The following is a 19,614-nucleotide window of genomic DNA, read 5'->3' on the forward strand; positions in this document are numbered from 1 at the left end:
TGGGAGTTTATCATCCCCCCAGTATGGTTTTCCAACACAGGGCTCTGGGGTTCCCAGGGCCCAACAACAATATTAAAGACAGAGGCATTAAATGTCTCTGCTTTGTCTATATCCCCATTTGTGAGGTGACTGATCTCATCAAATAACAGGCCAATGCTATCTCTGATCTTCCTTTCATTTTTGTTGTCCCTCACAGTGCTGACCAGCTTGAACTCTATTCAGGCTTTGTCCACACCATGGTGAACAGCATCTCTGTAGTCCTCATGTGTCACCTGTCCCTGCTTCCAATACACTTCCCTTATCCACCTAAGTTCTAGGAGAAGATGCGTGCTCAGCCAAGACAGCCTTCTGCCCCGCCTGCCTGACTTTAGACACTTTGGAATTTCCTGCTCCTGCATGTTTAAGAGATGGCTTTTAAAGAATGACCATCATTCATTGACCCCTTAGCACAACTTGAGGCTGTTTCCTCTGGTCCTATCACTTGGTGTTTTGGAGAAGGACCCCCACCTCACCACAGTCTCCTTTCAGATAGTTGTAGAGACTGAAGAGGTCCCCCCAAGCCTCCTTTTCTCCAGACCGAACATCCCCAGCTCCCTCAGCCTCCCTCCTCATCAGACTTGTGCTCCAGGCCTTTCCCTATCTCTGTTGCCCTTCTCTGGACATGCTCCAGCCCCTCAATGTCTTTCCTGAAGTGAAGGGCCCAGAACTGGACACGGCACTTGAGGTGCAGCCTCACCAGTGCCAAGTACAGAGGGACAATCACTTCCCTGATCCTGCTGGCCACACTATTTCTGATACAAGACAGGATGCCATTGGCCTTCATGGCCACCTGGGCACACGCTGGCTCATGTTCAGCCACTGTCAACCAGCATCCCCATGGCCTTTTTTCACTGGGCCACTTTCCAGCCACTCTGCCCGCAGCCTGCAGTGCTGCAGGAGGTGGTTGTGACAGAAGTGCAGGACCCAACACTTGACTTTGTTGAACCTCATACAATTGTCCTCAGCCCATCATCCAGCCTGTCCAGATCCCTCTGCAGAGCCTTTCTACCTTCCAGCAGAGGAACACCAACTTGGTGTCATCTGCAAACTTGCTGAGGGTGCCCTTGATCCCCTCATCCAGATCATCAATAAAGATATTGAACAGGACTGGCCCCAATACTGAGCTCTGGGGAACACCACTGGTGACCAGCCACCAGCTGGATTTAACTCCATTCACCACCACTCTCTGGGCCCAGCCATCCAGACAGTTTTTTACTCAGAGAAGAGTACACCATCCAAGTCATAAACAGCCAGTTTCTCCAGGAGAATGCTGTGGGAAACAGTGTCAAAGCCTTTACCAAAGTCCAGGTAGACAACATCCACAGCCTTTCCGTCATTCACTGAGTCAACTAGCTTCTTCAGCAGCCTGAAGTCTGCTCTTCCCATATCCAGGGACAAAGTTTTGTTGGCATTTTATCTCCTATGGCAAACTGATGCCTTAAATTTTAGCTTTCATATTTTCCAGATTCTGTACTGCATTAGTATATAACTCTGAACTTCATATAAAGTGTTAGCAAGTTCTCTTCACAGTTTAGCTAGACAAAACAATCCTTTTCCAGCCTGAGAACCAAGGACACCATTGCAGCTTCCGGCCCAAAAAGTGTAAACAACAGTGAATTGAAGAGATCAATCTGGGAAGATGGGACTTCATAACCTGAAGCCGTAATTGGGCAATTAACGCCAATATGTAAATGGACCAATGTGGGATGTGCCCATGGGGAAGACAGTGTGGGAATGCCATGGGAAACTACAGTCATTTAGGATAAGACATTTCCCCAGAGTCCTCTGCCCCCCAATGCAAATGAGCACATGCCCATCACCTGTCAGTTTGTGGTTGTCATCTCCCCAAGTTCTGGAAAGTTCCCCGTTCTCGTTGCTCCTAATGGTTCCCTCTGTAAATCACTCCTTCCCTTTTCCCTCGTTGGCCCAGTTTATGTTACCCCATCCCTGTTCCTCCCTTACACCCTCTTCCCATTGGATCATTTGTACCCTAGGCACTCCTTCCCTCCCCAGTTATATACTCTGACCCCTCCTTCCCCGGGGCTCTCGGAGTCTGCTTTCCCTGAGTGTGGTTGTCTCCCTGCTCCTATTTCTGCCTCCCTACTCCTTCAATCAATCCTCAATAAACCCGCTCAGATTCCAGCAGCTCAAGAGTCCTTCTGTCTTCCTGGTGGGGATTTTAATTACACTATCCAGGCACCCGTTGACCAGCCAACTGAGGGTCACCCTGTGGGACTTGGTCTGGGGTAGCCCATAGACCAAAACTTATAAAAGTGTGTGAAAACTCATGATCAGTTGTCCATCTTGGATGTAGCCATGTCTGGGCTCCTGTACTGCCCAAGGTGTATCCTTTGAAGGCCTTTTTAATAAATACCTACTTTAACTCTGTCTAGCCTCTGTTCTAGGTAGCCTCTCAAGGCATCAAAACAATTTGAAACTCAACTACTTCCTGGTCACTGTGACCATTACAGCCATCAATTACCACCAGAGTTTTTGTCTATGGTTTGATGAAAGCTTATTGCAACATAAAAATCATCAAGGTTCTGATTTATATTTACCTCATTCATCACTACCTGAATTCCTATCCTATTAAAATGTCAAGATGACCTGGGAAGTTCAAGTCATAAATGTAGTATAGAAGAACATGCAAACATAACCCAAATTTGAATCAGAAACCTGGAGTATTAGAATAAAAAAATACTATTTCAGTTGGAAGGGACCTACAACAATCATCTAGTCCAACTGCCTGACCAAAAGTTAAAGCACGTTATTAAGGGTATTGTCTAAATGCCTCTTAAACATCAACAGGCTTGGGGCATCAACCACTCTCTCTAGGAAGTCTGTTTCAGTGTTTGACCACCCTCTTGGTAAAGAAATGCTGCCTCAGGTCCAGTCTGAACTTCCCCTGGCACAGCTGTGAACCATTCCCATGCATCCTGTTGCTGGATTCCCAGGGAAAAGAGTTCAGCGCCTCCCTTTCTACTTCTTCTCCTCAGGAAGCCATAGAGAGCCATGAGTTCACCTTTCAGCCTCCTTTTCTCCAAACTAGACAAACTCAGTGTCCTCAGCCACTCCTCATAGGACATGCCTTCCAGCCCTTTCATCAGCTTTCCTGCCCTCCTCTGGATGCATTCAAGGACCTTCACATCCTTCTTAGATGGTGCATGCAGTTTCCAAAATCTAAGTGTAAATGTGCTTTTCAACCTTAATTCATTTTCACTGCCTTCATCCTAGAGTATGAGATTATCATTATGTATGCCTGCAACTCTAGCACACATAGATCAGCTGGGAATACACCTGTCCTAGGGTGACGTTATGATGCTCATATCCCCAATCGTGTGTTCTGTTTATGCTGGATATTATATTCTGTGCCTTCAAGATGGGCTCTGAGAGCGAAGGCGGGAAGAAGAAGAAGAAGCACAGAGTTTTGTTATCAGCCTGCACTCACTCCTCCACAGTCTGCTGGAACACAGGCTTGCTCGCACTTTGTAGCCTACTGGGGCTTACTCTGGGCAGCAGCCTTTTCCCAGCGCCGGAGGGACTGATAACAGAGCAACCACCCACAGGAGAGACTTTCTGAATTTGTCATCTCTTCAGAGCAGCAAATGAGTTTTGTCATCTGGTATTGTTCATTTTTTGTGCTGGGGAGTGCTTTACCTGTTAAATAAACAGTTTTTTCCACTTGTCTCTGAGGAAATTCTTCCCAAATCGATTGGGGGGAGGGGCCGTGTGGGTTTGCTTTCTGGGGAAGGCTCTTTTTGGAGGTTTTCTCCCAAATTTGCCCTAAACCAGGACAACCTCAAACTCCTTATGCAGTTCAGCCACAAGGGGAAAGTAGCACATTTTAGTGATTGCAAGATGTGCAACATTGTGCAACAAAAATTCTAGATCCAAACTCTGCAAGGGAACAACTATTCTACATACTTTGCTTCTAAAGAGAAAGCTTTAAACAAAGCTCATATTCTGTCTCACTCTACTCACATACATATTCAGTGTGTTCATCTAATGAAGGCAACTCTTAACATACTATCCTGTAACTAACAGATGAGACTGAAAATACTCACACTTCCAGTACCTAGGATTAAAGAACTTTCAGTGTCTGATGGGAGCCATGAGAAACTCAAACTTGCACTTGACAAAGCTTCAATGGGACTACCGATAATGTGAAAGCAAATAACATTCCTCTATGTGAAAAGCATGACCACCCACCGATAAAAATGCAACCAAAGTCAAAGACTTATTGTTACTTGAACTCACTTTGTTACTGCTTGAGATTCAGCAATTATGTTTTACATAGTTGTAATTGCAGAAGGAATAATAGAATCATAGAATTGTTAAGGTTGGAAAAGACCTCTAGGATCACTGAGTCCAACCATTAACCTAGCACTGCCATCTTCACCACTAAACTATTTCCACAAGTGACTCTACTACTTGCCTGAGCAGTCTTTTCCAATGCTTTACAAGCCTTTCAGTGAAGAAATTCTTCCTAAAGTCCAATCTAAACCTCCCCTGGTGCAATTTGAGGCCATTTCCTCTGGTCCTGTCACTTGTTACCTGAGAGAAGAGTCTAATCCCCACCTCAATACAACCTCCTGTCAGGGAGTTGTAGAGAGCAATAAGGTTCCCCCCCAAGCCTCCTTTCCTCCAGGTTGAACAACCCCAGCTCCTTCAGATGCTCCTCATAAAACTTGTTCTCTAGACCCTTCACCAGCTTTGTTACCCTTCTCTTGATATTCTCCAGAACCTCAATGTCTTTCCCCCAAAAAAAAAAAACCACCAAAAGTATAAGACTGATTAAATTATTCCCTTTTCCAGGGAAAGCTAATTTTAATGTAGGTTTTCACACAGCTTTATTGCCTTTTGTCTAACAGATATAAAATTTAGTTTTAAATACTTTGCAATGACCAAATTCTAAGACTGCAAAATTAACTCTGCATAACACTTTTCAATAGAAAAATAGCAATGTCATCTTCATAACACCCTCACAGAGAGCTACTGATACTGAAATTGGCCAGAGAATAAACTTTCAAACACATTTTGAAGTATTAGAAAGAAGACATTCTTTATTGCAGCACTGGACACACCCGGAGGATCTCTCCTCTAATTGAATGTGTCGTGAGACTTTAAAACAGGGTATTTATTCCATCATGATCATATATATTCATTACTACATACTTCCTAGCTAATACATAAACATCACTTTTTCTAGAACTAATTTGCATGCACCCGCCTCCTACTGGAAGTTTTTTTATGGTCCCAGAGGGTCATCTAAAGGGGTCTTTGGTGGCCATACTCACTGAATGCTTCAACATTACAGGTGAACTTTCCTTGAACTTTTTCTTTGGGCATGCACTTTTGCCTCTTGTTACATAACTTGCCAAAACCCCCACTATTTCCTTATCTGCTTATTTACTGGGTCTAGCTACATTATCATCCTGTATACATTCTTTTATCCTTTTTTGTTAGTTAGTCTTTAAGCTCTATCTAGCAACTTCAACGGAACTGAAAATTTTTATTCTCTGTTATTTATCACTACTCATGGCTACTTTGTTTCCCAGGAGCAATTACAAGGCAGAGAGAAGAGTGTCACGAGACAAGGAGATCTAGGCCTGTAATCTGCCTCTAACGGTGGTTCCACTTGGAAAAAGCATTTAACATAGCAGGTGTACTTCACAGTTATCTAGTAAATCAATGGCTTATGGATGTTCTAAGCCACAACTTTGTTTATCATGATACTTTCTGGGGATATGCAGAAAATGCATTTCCAGGGTATCAGTCACAGTACTGTCTTATAGCTAAGCATTTATTATAGAATTCAAAGTGTCTCTTTACAGAGGTCAAAGTTGTAGGAACATCATGTCAAACACCTGTCTCTCTATTTGGAACACTATAGTAGGCTATAGGCTTTTGTCCTGGATAACCCAATAGGTTATTGTATTCCATATCTATCTGTGCTCAGAATTGTTACAGTCTCTTTAAGACCCTGCATCTGGAAAACAGAATGGCAGGGCAGGGGCCAGGGGGTTCCCCAGGCTTTTACAAGTCAGAGTTGCCCAAGCAACGCTCTCTCTTGCTTTGTAGCTCTTGCTCAAGGCAGAGGCTCCCCTTTGTGGTTGTTTCATTTTGTTTCTCTCTGGCCTCCAAAGGAGGGGGTTGTTTTGGACAGGTTTCTGGACTCACAACAGTATCAACTTGAGAAACTGCATTTCACAATCAAAAACTGTTTTAGAGTGACATTTGCAACACCTTTGGCAGCATGAAGCCAGACACAGCCCAGGGTCGGGCCACTGCTTGTCAGTGCTTGAGAGTCCATCTTTTGCTTCTTCCACCCCCAATCAGAACAGAGACCCAAGACAGCAGCACGAACACTGGCAGAGTCCAGTGGGTGGCAGGAAGCAGCACAGAACAACAGCACTGACCTCACACACGTCAACAATTCCCATCTGCCACTAGAACTGCTTTGTAAGCTCCTACCTTCCCTCTATTCTTGTTCCGGGGAAAGATTGAGTCAAGCAGGGTTTGTTCACCATCTCCCTTTTGTCTCCTGGACTGTGCAGTCACCTGCGGAGTGTGCCATCTTGGGGAAGAGGTCACTCCACCATTTTGAATTTCTCTTTGCTGCCAGGGAGTCCACAAGATTTCAGCAACTTAGTAACTAATGATTATTGTTCTTATTTTTTGCCTGTTGCTATTTCATTTTTTTAGTAAACTGTTATTTTCCCCCCACTTATATCTACTCATATTCGTTTCTCCTTATCAGTGGAAAAAGATTGGTTAAAGCTATAAGGGGAGGTAACTCAGAGTGTTCACCTCTTAAAATTTTCTTAAACCAAGAAAGCTTTTTAATTCTTCAAGTGAAAAATAATAAATAGTGCTCAAATAGCATTATAACAGCTGTGAACATTTTAAGGAGAGGAATAAGGACAAAAAAAGAAGAAACAGTGCATGTGCCCGTATGTATACAATATAAACAGGTTCACAGCTATAACTAACATCAGTTTAAGGCAATCTACATCTGAATTATCACAGGTTTAGTTCCCTAAATTTAACTAAAAACTAACACTGATGCAGTAGACAGACAAAAGTGGCCCTAAGTTAATTGCAAACAACTGTGGAATCACACCAATAGTCAAAATTAACTGTAGCTAACTTAATTGTGATGAGTGTCTAACAGTCTTAAGTAAGTATCTAAATCTCTACTAAAACCCAGGAAAAACTGGTCCAAATACTGTAGCCAGGAACATTTGTTTTAATGTCTATGTTCAGTTCAGTATTGAGAACAATTTAAATAAAACCCCAAATATCAAGTCACAATAAAACTTAAGGGGTTTGGAATATACAACTGCAAGCAAATTTTCAAAATTATATTAGAAGAAACTGCAACTATTCCCTCCTCAAAAAATAAAAATAAATACAAGGAAACATTAACTTCTGAAAAGACACAAGTGGCAAAACTGGAAAACATAGATAAGCTTTCAAGCAAACAAAAAGAATTGCTAATATACCTAAAAGCTTGTTCATGTTTTTGAAAGAGATGAACAGAAATAACAGAAAATTTATTCCAGCTCCAAAAAACCTACCTTACATTTAAAAATACACACTGAGTGCATCTAGGCTTACAAATACCTCTAACTATGCTACAGAGGCATTATGAGAAATTGATTATTAACAGTCAATGTTTTCTTAAAAACTCTTTAAATTATAAACACCATCATGCTTGACCATGTATTTTGTTTACTACTGTCATGGTTTAGGAATGGTATTCCCCCATTTAGTGTTTCAAATCAAACACCCCAGACCATGCACCACTTGCTCAATCCCCCCTCTTCCCTTGTGGTAGAATGGAGAGGAGAATTGGAGGTACAAAAGGTAAAGAGCACAGGCTGAGAGAAGAACAATTTACTGGAAACATCAATAAGACAACGAACAGTAACAACAGTAACAACAACAATATTAACAGAGTGTAAAAGAGAGGAGAATGATTCACATGCGAGTGCTCATCATGCAGAAACCAGAACCGCCCAACTGCACACCAGGACAACTACACATTCTCACTACACAATTAAGACTGCTTGGGAGTCCTTACTGTGGACTTCTGTATCTTACTTTTTGTATTACATTAGGAATTTAACTCAATTCTGAAAAGTTAACATAAACCTTTAATTTAGCAAAACTAATTGATTTCTTTTCCTCTATGACTAAACATACTGTGGATATTTATAGTGAATATCATATTTTAGTGTTCACAAGGGGCTGAACACAGCATTCTCCTTCTGATCCCAAGAGTCCAGCCATACAGTATGGTGAGGAAGACAAGACGACCCAATAAGAAATAAGATGGGAAAAAAGTTTTTAAAAAAATATCAAACTCTATAATGTTTGCAACAGAATAACTTAAACAAGAACACCATAATGAAGTGAATGTACTCCATTCTGTTACTTATTTCTCAAGCACCAAAAAAAAAAAAAAAAATCACAATGGCACATTCCACAAGTCAAGCCAACAAAAAATGCTACAGATTTTGTGCTCCAGGAAAGGAGCAAAGGAGCTTACATGCTAAATACTTCATACTGTTCACTCATTTCTCTACATTGTCCTACAGTAAGTGGATGCATTAAAAGAACTCAAAAGGCTAATTTCTCTTCTGGAGCAAATAGATACTTTTGCAATAACATTACTCTTCTGTTATGCATGACCTCTTCCCAACAATTTAATGCCTTTTCTCACCTCAGCAAGATGGGAAGCCATGCTTGCTGCCATGCTGCCAAGCAGCAGCACGGCAAAGTCTTCAGCTCATAAAACCATAAGAAGAAAACATGAGTAAAAGTGAGCCTGATGTCCAGGTGTTAGGAAGACAAATTACTTGTCTGTAGAATTTCCTTGTTAAAGTTTAGGGCTTGACATGCTTCAATGATTGCAGCTTCCAGGGGGAGGTTAACAAAGCATGGGAAGAAGGATGTACTATGATAGTGGGTACAAAGAATGCAGAATTTATGGGCCACAGGGACATCTGCAGAACCCCCAAGATAAGGAAGAAACTAATAAAGTCAACTCAGCAGCTGTGCTGAAATCAGCTCCAACTGGGTAAAAGGTAATTCTGGTAGGGGCAGATCACAACCACCGACTCATGGACCACCAAACCAAGAAACCCACCAGCTCAAAAGAAGAGAAAGACTGAGCATGAAGACTAAATAGTATGGGAAGTGAGAAAACCATTAACCAGTAGAAGATAGAATACTAATTAATAAGAGAACTATGTAACTTGTAGCCAATGAACATTAATGCCTTTGTTTGCTAAATGTATAAATAGTGAAAAGTTTTGGTAGTTGCTGTGCTGGCTTTGTGGATTTGCCACCCAGCACCCCTTTCTGCTCAGAACTGTAAATAAATCAAATACTTTGACTTTGTGTGTTGATTGGCCTCTTGCACACCAGGTGAAAGAACCTGTTTTGGGACAATAAACACAGGCAACGGGCCATTATAGAGAGTGGGTGGAAAGAGCAATAATTTCATCCACTGAACAGAAATAAAGGATAGATTCCCCTAAAGGGAAAAACACACAATACAAACTGTGTAGTCCTAGTAGCCATATACAGCTACAGACATTATTGCCAGTATGTAATGCTGTGTTAAACACACTTATGGAATAAACATGAGATTCTCTGAAGATCACGACTTCAACTCTTGTCAAAAGCTATTTATACAAAATACAGAAGGCCTACATAAATACCTGAGAATCTGGGAGTTACAGTGGAAATATACTTACTGTGCAACAAAAGCCAAACACTTAAAAAGTTATTTGAAAAAGGACACAGAAAATTTAACAAATCCTCTTCCAACAATCCCCAGAAACTCTGGATGTAACAATATGAGAACCTACACTGGATAAGTAGGCCTAAATGTTGGGTCCATTAGATCAACCAGCAAAAGTAAATTTGAAACCCTGCATGTGATCTGGCCACTATGGAAGAACAGACACATTGTGTCCATATGTCTTTGTTGTGGTTTGACACTGGCAAAATTCCAGGCACCCACGAAAAGCTGCTCAGTCACCCTCCCCTGCTACAGCTGGGCAGAGGAGAGAAAAAAAAATTAAACGAAGGGTTCATGAGTTGAGATAAGGACTGGGAAAACACTCCAAGGGCAAAACAGGCTGAACTTAGAAGTACAAAGTGAATTTATTACTAACAAAATCAGAGGAGGGTAATAAGAAGTAAAATAAGCCCTTAAAAACACCCTTTCTTCCCCCAACCCTTCCCTCTTTCCCACCAACAGCACAGGAGACAGGGTGTGGGGGTTTGGTCAGTTCGTCACCCAAGATGATCTTTTGCTGCTCAGGGAGAGGAGTCTTTCCCCTGCTACACTGTGGGGTCCCTTCTCATGGGAGACAGTTCTCCATGAACTTCTCCAATGTGGGTCCACTCTCACAAGCAGCAGTCCTCCGAAAACTGCTGCAACGTGAGTCCCTCCCATGGGCAAACAGTCCTCCCAAAACTGCTGTGATGTGGGTCACTATTACACAGGGTGCAGCTCTCCAAGGACAGGCTGCTCCAACCTGGAATCAGGGGTCCCCTCTTTCTACTGTCTTCCACCAGACCACAGCCTCTCCGCTCTGGCATGGGCACCTCCCCCACGGGCTGTGGGTGGATCTCTGCATCCCCTGTGGATCCCCATGGGCTGCAGGGGGACAACCTGCTTCACCATGGTCTTCACCACGGCCTGCAGGGGAATCTTGGTTCTGGTGCCTGGAGTACCTCCTCCCCCTCCTTCTTCACTGACTTTGGTGTCTCCATGTTGTTTCCCTCACATGTTCTTACCTCCTCCTCTTCTGTGGCTAGGAAAAAAACCTGCACCCCCACTCTGTTTTGATTTTCTTCTTAAGTATGTTTTCACATAGGCATTATCATCATCTCTAATTGGCCCAGACTTGGCCAGTGGCATATCCATCTTCAGAGCCATCAGGGATTGGCTCTGCCGGACATGGTGGAAGCTTCTAGCAGCTTCTTATAGAAGCCACCTCCATGGCCCTCCTGCTACCAAAAACCAGGCCATGCAAAACCAACACAGGCTTACTTAAGGATTAGGTAATTGAGTGAAATTATTTAAATGTGGTAACAAAAAAACCCAAAACAAAACATTTTAATAACAAGGAAGGAATAGATGTATATCACAAAAGGAAAGAGTAAAAGCACATTACCATTTAAATCTATCCTCGAGAGCTTGTAAAATAGGGTGACTACGCAAACCTGAATGGTATTACATTACAAAAATTTAGTCTTGTTCGTGTTTAAAGCTGAAACAGTTGCAATGATGTTTGGGCAAGTCTAAGAAGAAGGGAGCTGCCAGTAGGTTTTTGGACTAGATCATCTTTGACGGTGATCAATTCCAGCTGCTTAAGAGACAAGTGAAGAAAATTCTTAAGTAGACAATTACAAAAAACTCAGCTACATGCAAGATTTCTTTCTACCTCCCATCAGTTAGAGGTTATTTAAACTACAGACTCAGGGAAAACAGAAACCACCTTTTACAGTTGCTGGTGGGTTTATTTTTTATTTTTTAGTGTAAAATTGGATATTCCTACCATCCACATCAACATCCGTCTTAAAATTCTGCTATGCTTCTAGCTTCCATCTCCTCTGGTAACAAGCTCCATGTGCTAACTGTACCTAGTTTGTTCTCCTGTATCAGTTTTAAGTTTTCTCTTTCAAACACTGACAGCTCTCCTGTTCTTGTATTATGAAAAACAATGGGCACAAGCTCATGATCTTTCTTTTTTACACTATTTGAAGGTTAATACCTAAAAATTCACCATTCTTTCATTCCTGGAAGTTCTGTCAAATCTTTAATCACTCTTCCAATTACATTGTCCCAGATTGAATACATCTTGCCTGATGTATTCCATTTGCCATCTGTATGGCAGTTGTCTTCTGTTAAGTGGGCAGTTTTCCTTATCCCTTTCACAACCAATTCTCCTTCCGAGGAGACATCTGCTGATAATGGCCTACTGAATGTCACTGCATGACTGATAAGAACTATAACATCCCATTGTGAGATGCTCCACCCAGAGAGAGGAGCCAAGCATTCCTAACTGGATATAATCTGGGTTTTTGGGACACCAGACTTAAGCTTTCCCACTGGATTTCCAGGAGGACTGCAGCCATTTCAATTTGGACAGCTACCAACACCCCGACCAAAAAGGGTGTCAGGTTGTATTCTGACTCTGTCAGTGGTTTTTCTTTTGTATTATTGCATGTATTTTGTTTTCTTTTTCACTTTTCCTAATAAATTGTATTTCTGACTTGAAGTCTCTCACTGGTTTTGTTTTCAAACCAGAACATACATGAACATCCCTTTTCCTCATGCCTGTTACATTAATTCTGACAGAGTGAGACCAGAAATGTATTTTCCCCCGCTTTTCAAATGAGAAAACATATAATTAATTTATCTGTCCTAGGTAATATTTCAGATCTGCAAAGACAGAGAAAAGAGAAACAGCCTGAAGAAGAAATGGACGAAACACAATTTGACTAAAAAATACAGGAAAAATACTAATCAGCCTACTAAAGGGCTGCGGTGCATAAGAAATGTATCCTATTTCAGCAAAAGACTGAAATTATGAGGGAAAAAAGTGAGATATTTCTCCAGGTAGTCATATAGGTCTTTGTCATCACTGTGCTGGTTTTGCATTGGAGGCACATGGAAGTGACTCTCTAAGAGAAGCTGCTAGCAGTTTCCTCTGTGTCTGACAAAAAACCAATCAGTAATTAGTTTTGAGAATTGACAGTCTGTTAAACCACTGAGAAAGCTGGACACGCCTCTATGAATACACATGCTAAAGATGAAAAAAAACTGGGAAGCTCTCTTTTCCTTCCGGTTGAGGAACAGGTAACAAGGCCGGCCCAGCTCCCATCTTGGCCGGGGCGGGTGGGCCCTGCCACAGGGCCAGGCCCCCAACAGCTGCCAGGCAGGGGGAGGGGAGTCCATCAGCTGCAGAGTCAAGCCTGGCTGCTAAAATCCTGGCCCTCCCCCCAGCGCGGTCGTGGCTCTGCAGCCCATGCAGAAAGCAGCCCCATGGCTGGAATTGAACTCAGCAGGGGCCAGAAAACAGCCATGCAGCCAGAGCGGCTGCCACCATTCTGGCCCGGGCCCCCTAAGATTCTGACACAGCCCCCAGTGTGGCCTGAAAATCCATCACCGTGAGTGCTCCGGCCACTGCCCAGCAGGGATCATGTAATCATCTGCAGGCCCCAGGTGAGATATTAACTCTTTCAGTGCACAGATAAGACTTGCAGACCTTCAATCCTCCCTCGGGTGAGAGAAAAGGACAGAGTGAAGACACATAGAGAACAACATGAGACATGAAGGTCAGTAAGAAGTCAAGTCCTAGATGGGAGGGGTGAGGAGATGCTTCAAGTTCTGGGCTGAAAATTCTCATGTAAGGCTATGGAGAAGATATAATTGATACATCAGACTCTTTTTCCCTGTAATTCATTGAAAGTATGGGGGGATAAAGTGCTCAAATTGTAGATATTGTGGATGTGACAGCCTGGTCAGAGAGCGAGAAAACTAGATAAATTTTCCCAGAATCAGCCTGAGAAACTTTAGGGAATTGAAGATAAACAATGATAGCTTATTATTATAAACAACCTGCAGGTGTTGTTTTCCTACTCTCTGTTTTCTTGTTTTTCTCAAAGATTGTTTATAAGAAGGGCATCTTGTTAATTAGCTAATCAGGTGAAATGTATTAACTGAATGACCAATCAAATTTACCTGGATCCGAACAGCTTATAAAATGGAGCAGTTCCAAATATATGGTGTGCGTTATGCCAATCAGCCTTCTGATGAGTCTGTGTCATTTCTTATGCAATAGCGACAGATATGAGCAAAGCCACCTATGCTAAAGCAAGCAGATGTTGAAGTAGCTGTGATCCCATGAGATGTTTGAACAGAAAGAGAGAAGAGTGATGAAGACCCTTTGCCCCCAGGGAAAGAAGAAGATCTGTGTTCCCAGAGATGAAGATGATTTCAGAAATAGATAAAGAGAACCTTTGCTCTTGAACAGCTCATCCTTAAAATAGTACCCCATAAGTTGACATGGCCCATAAAACACAGCTGTAGGAAAGCTGTGAAAGATGGGAGGGACTCCACTATTGCAGATTCCCAGGAAGCTGCTATTCGTGGACATTAAAAGCCCCGAAAGAACTGTTTCTTGTGAAGAAGTCTCCATGGCATGGCAAGGGAAGCTCCTCTCCCTAAGTGAACTGAAGAAACACTATTTTAGAGGTGGTAAACTGACTGAATTGTTTCTGTACATTTTTAGTGGGAAGAAAAGGTTGTAGGGGGGAGGAGAAATGTTCTAAAGGTTTTATTCTGATTCTTATTATTCTTTCTTTTATTTACTGTTAATAAAGTTTCCTTTATATCCTTTTAAAGTTTTGAGCCTGCTGTACCTTCCTCCTAATCCTATCTCACAGCAGGAAATGAGTAAGTATATTCTAGTAGGTGCACTGGTGTTTGGCCAGCACTGAACCCACCACATGGATTCAGCAAATAAACAGGTAAATAAGAAAATTTAAAATTATTATACTTACATCTCAAAACAATTTTTGCTTTAAAAAAGGACTTCATACAGATAAGGCAATGTGAAAAAAAGCCCAGACCAACACACCATTTTCTCCAAAAGTTTTTAAAATGGTTTTAATCATGCTTTCATCCTAGGGTAGTTGGCACAATACACAGCCCTGATTCTACCTAGAATGTAGTTTTGGGTAGAGAAGACTCAGGTAGCTCACAGTTACTGAACAAGATCATACTTTTAACCTTTACCTTGTCCATGCATTTCCTACACACTGATAGTATTGAGGTCACAGATCCCTCTAAGTCATTTGAGCTCAGTAATCCTGTAGAAAACTAATGCATTCAAAAGTTTTCTACTGTGTTTAGTGAATCGAATCATCAAGTAAATGTATTAATGTATTAAATCAGAGGGAAAAAACACTGTTCTGTTGCTTTTGGCTGGGGTAGAGTTGGTTTTCTTCCCAGTGGCTGGTATGGGGCTATGTTTTGGACTTGTGCTGAACACAGGGTTGATAATATAAATGTTTTTTTTTATTCCTGAGCAGGGCTTATACAGAGCCAGGATCTTAGCTGCTTTTTGTACTGCCATGCTGGGGAAGGGGCTGGGGGGTGCATGGGAGGTTGAGAGGAGACAGCTGAGACAGCTGACCCCAACTGACCAAAGGGATACTCCAGACCATATGACATCATGCTCAGTATATACAATGAGGGAAAGAAGGAGGAGGAGGGAGATATTTGAACTTATGGCATTTGTCTTCCCAAATAACCATTACATGTGATGTATTCCTGCTTTCCTGGAGATGGCTGAACACCTGCCTGCTCATGGGAAGTGGTGAAATAATTCCTTGGTTTGCTTGTGTGTGTGGCTTTTGCTTTTCCTATTAAACTGTCTTTATCTCAACCCATGAGTTCTCTCACTTTTACCCTTACAATTCTCTCCCTGATCCTACTGGGGGGAGAGTGAGCGAGTGGCTGCATGGGGCTTGGTGGCTGGCTGGAGTTAAACCATGACAACTGGCCACACTGGATGGGAGAGTTTGTAGAAACAACACATCTGACAGGCAACAAGACCCTCCCCCTGTCAGAAGCAGATAGATCAATCTCGATTGCCTGTGCAACCACAGTTCAGGTCAGAAACCTATGTTCTGAAAGGCAATGCAACCTAAATGCAATCTAGTGCTGTCTGTCCTTTGATATATTTCTTAAAATGCTCCCTCTTCCACATACCTAGGACAGTTCCTCCTACAGTTTACTGGAAAGAGAATGACAGAACAGGAGTAGCTGGAGTCATAATGGAGCATCTCTTCCTCCAGTCCCAATGAAAAACAAGCAAACCTCATAATAACCAGGACTCACTAACTCTGGTATGGCACTGCAGTCTGGTTGCTCACAAGGGCCAAATTAATACAAATGCTCAAAATTCTATAGTTTGAGCAACTGCTGTGAAGGCATCTCCCTACTATATTATCGATGTGTAATATATTTAATGTGCTGCATCACATATGTAAGTGATACAGCAAAATATATAAACCATTAACAATACTGAAAATAAGGATTCAAGAGTTACTGTCCTCACTTCTGACATTATGGACAGCAGAACCTGGGGGGAAGGAGGGGAAAGAAGCAAAGCTTTCTCATGCCTTATTTTCCAAAGGTATACAAAACAAGCAGCAACATTTACACAAGCCTCAGAAAAAGTTTTACAAGTTGCTACAGTGAGGTTTTCTGAAACCTCAGACAGAGATCTGCAGGAGTTACGTAAATAACTGCCAGACCAATCAGATCTTTCACATGACATACAAGCCATTAAGCACAAATTAAGGGCTTAGGTTTTATATAGTGTCCAGGTAACACCGACTATTATTTTATTCTAAGGCTGCACTGCAGTATGGGACATGAGTAGACAAGCTGCATAAAGCTTGTTGGATGCTCGTTTCCTGTCTTATGACCATGCTAACTTCAGTGCCTTTGACCTCCAGGTCTTTCTTCCCTTAAAAACATCTGCTTATTCTTTAGGAAGCTCCTGAATCCAGGAGAAAGAAAAGAAAAGAAAAGAAAAGAAAAGAAAAGAAAAGAAAAGAAAAGAAAAGAAAAGAAAAGAAAAGAAAAGAAAAGAAAAGAAAAGAAAAGAAAAGAAAAGAAAAGAAAAGAAAAGAAAAGAAAAGAAAAGAAAAGAAAAGAAAAGAAAAGAAAAGAAAATCCAAGCAGAACCCCACCCCTATTTAGTAGGTGTCATAGATCTCACAGAGGCATTCCTTCCCCTCTGTGCATTGCAGTCTGGAGTGCAAAGAACAAGTCGGCTTTCTTTGCTGACAAGCTCTACAACAGATTACATAGTCCCACTCAAAGTGAAGACTTGAAGTCACAAATGACTTGTCATTGATTCAGTGAACTTCCTATTTCAGTTCTCATTCCGGACGAATATGATGAATTAGTACCCTAAACCTAACACACATGCTTCCTTTATTCATGTGTATTTTTAGTCAGCAATATACATCCTCCCATCAAGAGATACTGCACAAGATGAGAAACTGGATCCCCAACAGAGAAAACACAACCCATGGGCATAAATAGAAAATACTTTTTGTGTATTTTAATCATAAGGAACAACTGGAACAATAATACCAAGCTTTTTTTGTCAAATGATGAAAGCATCTAAAGGCATTTCTGTCAGAGCATACTGCTGTCATTTTTTCAGAACACCACTCAAACGCCAAAGCAAACAAGAAGTCGTTACTTTGCATTGAAAGCTTTTCCTCCTTCCATCACCTCATCCCCTCCCACCTACCCACTGTGATAAGTTAGAAAAGACTCTTTGTTCATCAAGACAGAAAGGAGAAGCCTTGTGTAGATAACAGAAAACCAAAGGAGAAGCCTTGTGTAGATAACAGAAAACTGCCAGACAGAAACTAGCTAGTATGTTGATTACTTAAGCTGATTGTGTAACTAGAACTTAGGTGCATATAACATATAACCTTATATGGAAAAGACCATTACAGGGCCGTGGACTTTCACCGAGGAAGAAGAGAGGAGCCTTCCTCAAATGACCACCAGAGAATAGAACAAGACCCCCTAGCAACAGAGGGCGCAAGCGCAGAGTACACCCAGAGATACCGCGGACACGGAAGAAAAAGAGTATAAAAAGACTGTGGGAAGGGGGAAACGGTGTGAGCAGTTAGCGGAGCACTGACTCCCCGGCTGCACCCAGGGCTGTTTGCTTGCCATTGCTTGCTGTAATCAATAAATTTCTGATTGACTCTCGAAAGGCTGAACAAATTATTCGCCTCAATTTATAACACCCGCCAAAACCTCCCCATGCTTTCCTCCCACCCACCCCCCTCTTTCCCCCATATCACCTCAACCCCATCCACAACGACCCCGCACATCTTATAGCTCACCCCAAACTTGTCCCGTTTTCTCCTACCACATGAGCCCCTTCCATCCCGGCTTCATCCCTCTTGCATCCCTCTTCTCCTCCCCATTTCAGCCCCTGTGTGATAAATTGAGGCGAATAATTTGATTCAGCCTTTTTAAGGTCAATTAGAATTTTATTAATTACAGCAAGCAGTAGCAAGCAAAACAGCGCTGGGTGGGTAGGGGTCTCCTAACTGCCCCTCCTGCAGTGTCCCACACTGCAGTGCCCCACACCTCACTCCCCTTATTCAGTCTCTTTTATAGTTTCTTGGAGGTTTCTTCATTGGCGTCTCTTGCGATAGCGGTGGGCGTAGCTTGAGCATCCCAATGCATCGTGTCCGCATTGTGTCGAGGCAGGTGATCGTTGGTTTCACAATCGGTTCCGGACAGTGATGGGCGTACCCGGAGCACTCCCACGCCGTCCACTCCGGTGGCCGCCGCCCGGTGGTCGCTGATTTCACAATCAGCTCCAGCCATCCCCCAACATCCTTAGCCTGTGTCTGCAAAAGAAGCTAAGAAAAGCTCCCTATATGATGATTAATCATACTTGTGGTCTTGCGTTTTGCAATATGTCTATAGCCTTGCGGTTTGTAGCAGTTGCTTCCTGTTTCCCAACTTCACAGATGCTTCCCCTATCTCTTAACAAGCAAGCTGGTCCCTTATACTTTAATTTTATATTTCCCCCTTTAATATTCTAATTCTTTTGATGAACAAACAAGTTACCACAGTTTATCACACCTGAACCCACAGCCGCGCCCCCCCCCCCCCCCCCCCCCATCGCCTCTCCGGCCTGCTGCAGCCTCCCCATACCCAGTGGTAGCCGCCGCCACCGCTCACGCCCCACGCAACCGCCCTCCACCACCAAGCGCGAGCGCTCCCTTGACAACCTCAGCACGCACCAGGCCCAGCCACTTCCCAGCCCCGCACACACAATGGGCCCCGCGGGCACCCTCCCCCGTGCCACGCACCGGGGCAACGGCACTCGGCCACTTCCTCAAACTGGCTCCCTTCCCGCCGCCCCTGCCCCATCCCGCCGCCCCTGCCCCACTGACCGTCGCTGCGCTTGATCTCCACGTAGATCCCTATATGAACCTTGCTGAAGTTGGCCGCTGCCATCGCTTCATGGGGCAGCCGGGGATATTGGAGGCGCTGCCGGACAGCGCACAGGGGGCAGTGAGGGCGCGCACAGCAGCGACAGCGGCGGCTTCGAGAGGGCAGGCAGGCGGAAAGCAGGGGGCGGAGAGAAAGAGTAAAGGTGCCGGCCAGATATAACAAACACTGGTACTTGCAGCGCCTGTGCAGCTCGCCGCGGCATCACGACAGGCCCGGCTCACGGAGAAGGTGGGGGTAGAAGCTCTGCCCCGGTTTGCTCTCCGCCCTTCACAGCACCTGGGCGGGGCTGGCACAAGATGGGCGCCCCTACTCCCTAGGGGCTGCCTCCCTGCTCGCTTTAGCCTGGACCAGATGTTCGTCCCAGCTGCGAGCCGCCTGTGCGAGCCTCTCCTCTTGGCCCTGTCCCTGACTTAAAAACACACACGTGCACCTATTTGGCACAAGATGGTGACTGTGCTGCTGTTATAGAT

General features: G+C 43.3%; 1 protein-coding gene across 1 annotated transcript in view; it reads right to left on the reverse strand.

Annotated features, from left to right (window-relative positions):
• Positions 1–19,147, reverse strand: part of LOC128822735 (kinesin-like protein KIF2A) — a 229,650-nt gene extending 210,503 nt beyond the window's left edge. Inside the window, 1 exon segment of the mRNA XM_054004546.1 lies at positions 19,084–19,147. Within this exon segment, the coding sequence (XP_053860521.1) occupies positions 19,084–19,147 (64 nt within the window).
• Between the last annotated feature and the right edge of the window lie 467 nt (positions 19,148–19,614).

Source organism: Vidua macroura (genome assembly GCF_024509145.1).
Source record: "Vidua macroura isolate BioBank_ID:100142 chromosome W unlocalized genomic scaffold, ASM2450914v1 whyW_random_scaffold_38, whole genome shotgun sequence".
Taxonomy (NCBI): domain Eukaryota; kingdom Metazoa; phylum Chordata; class Aves; order Passeriformes; family Viduidae; genus Vidua; species Vidua macroura.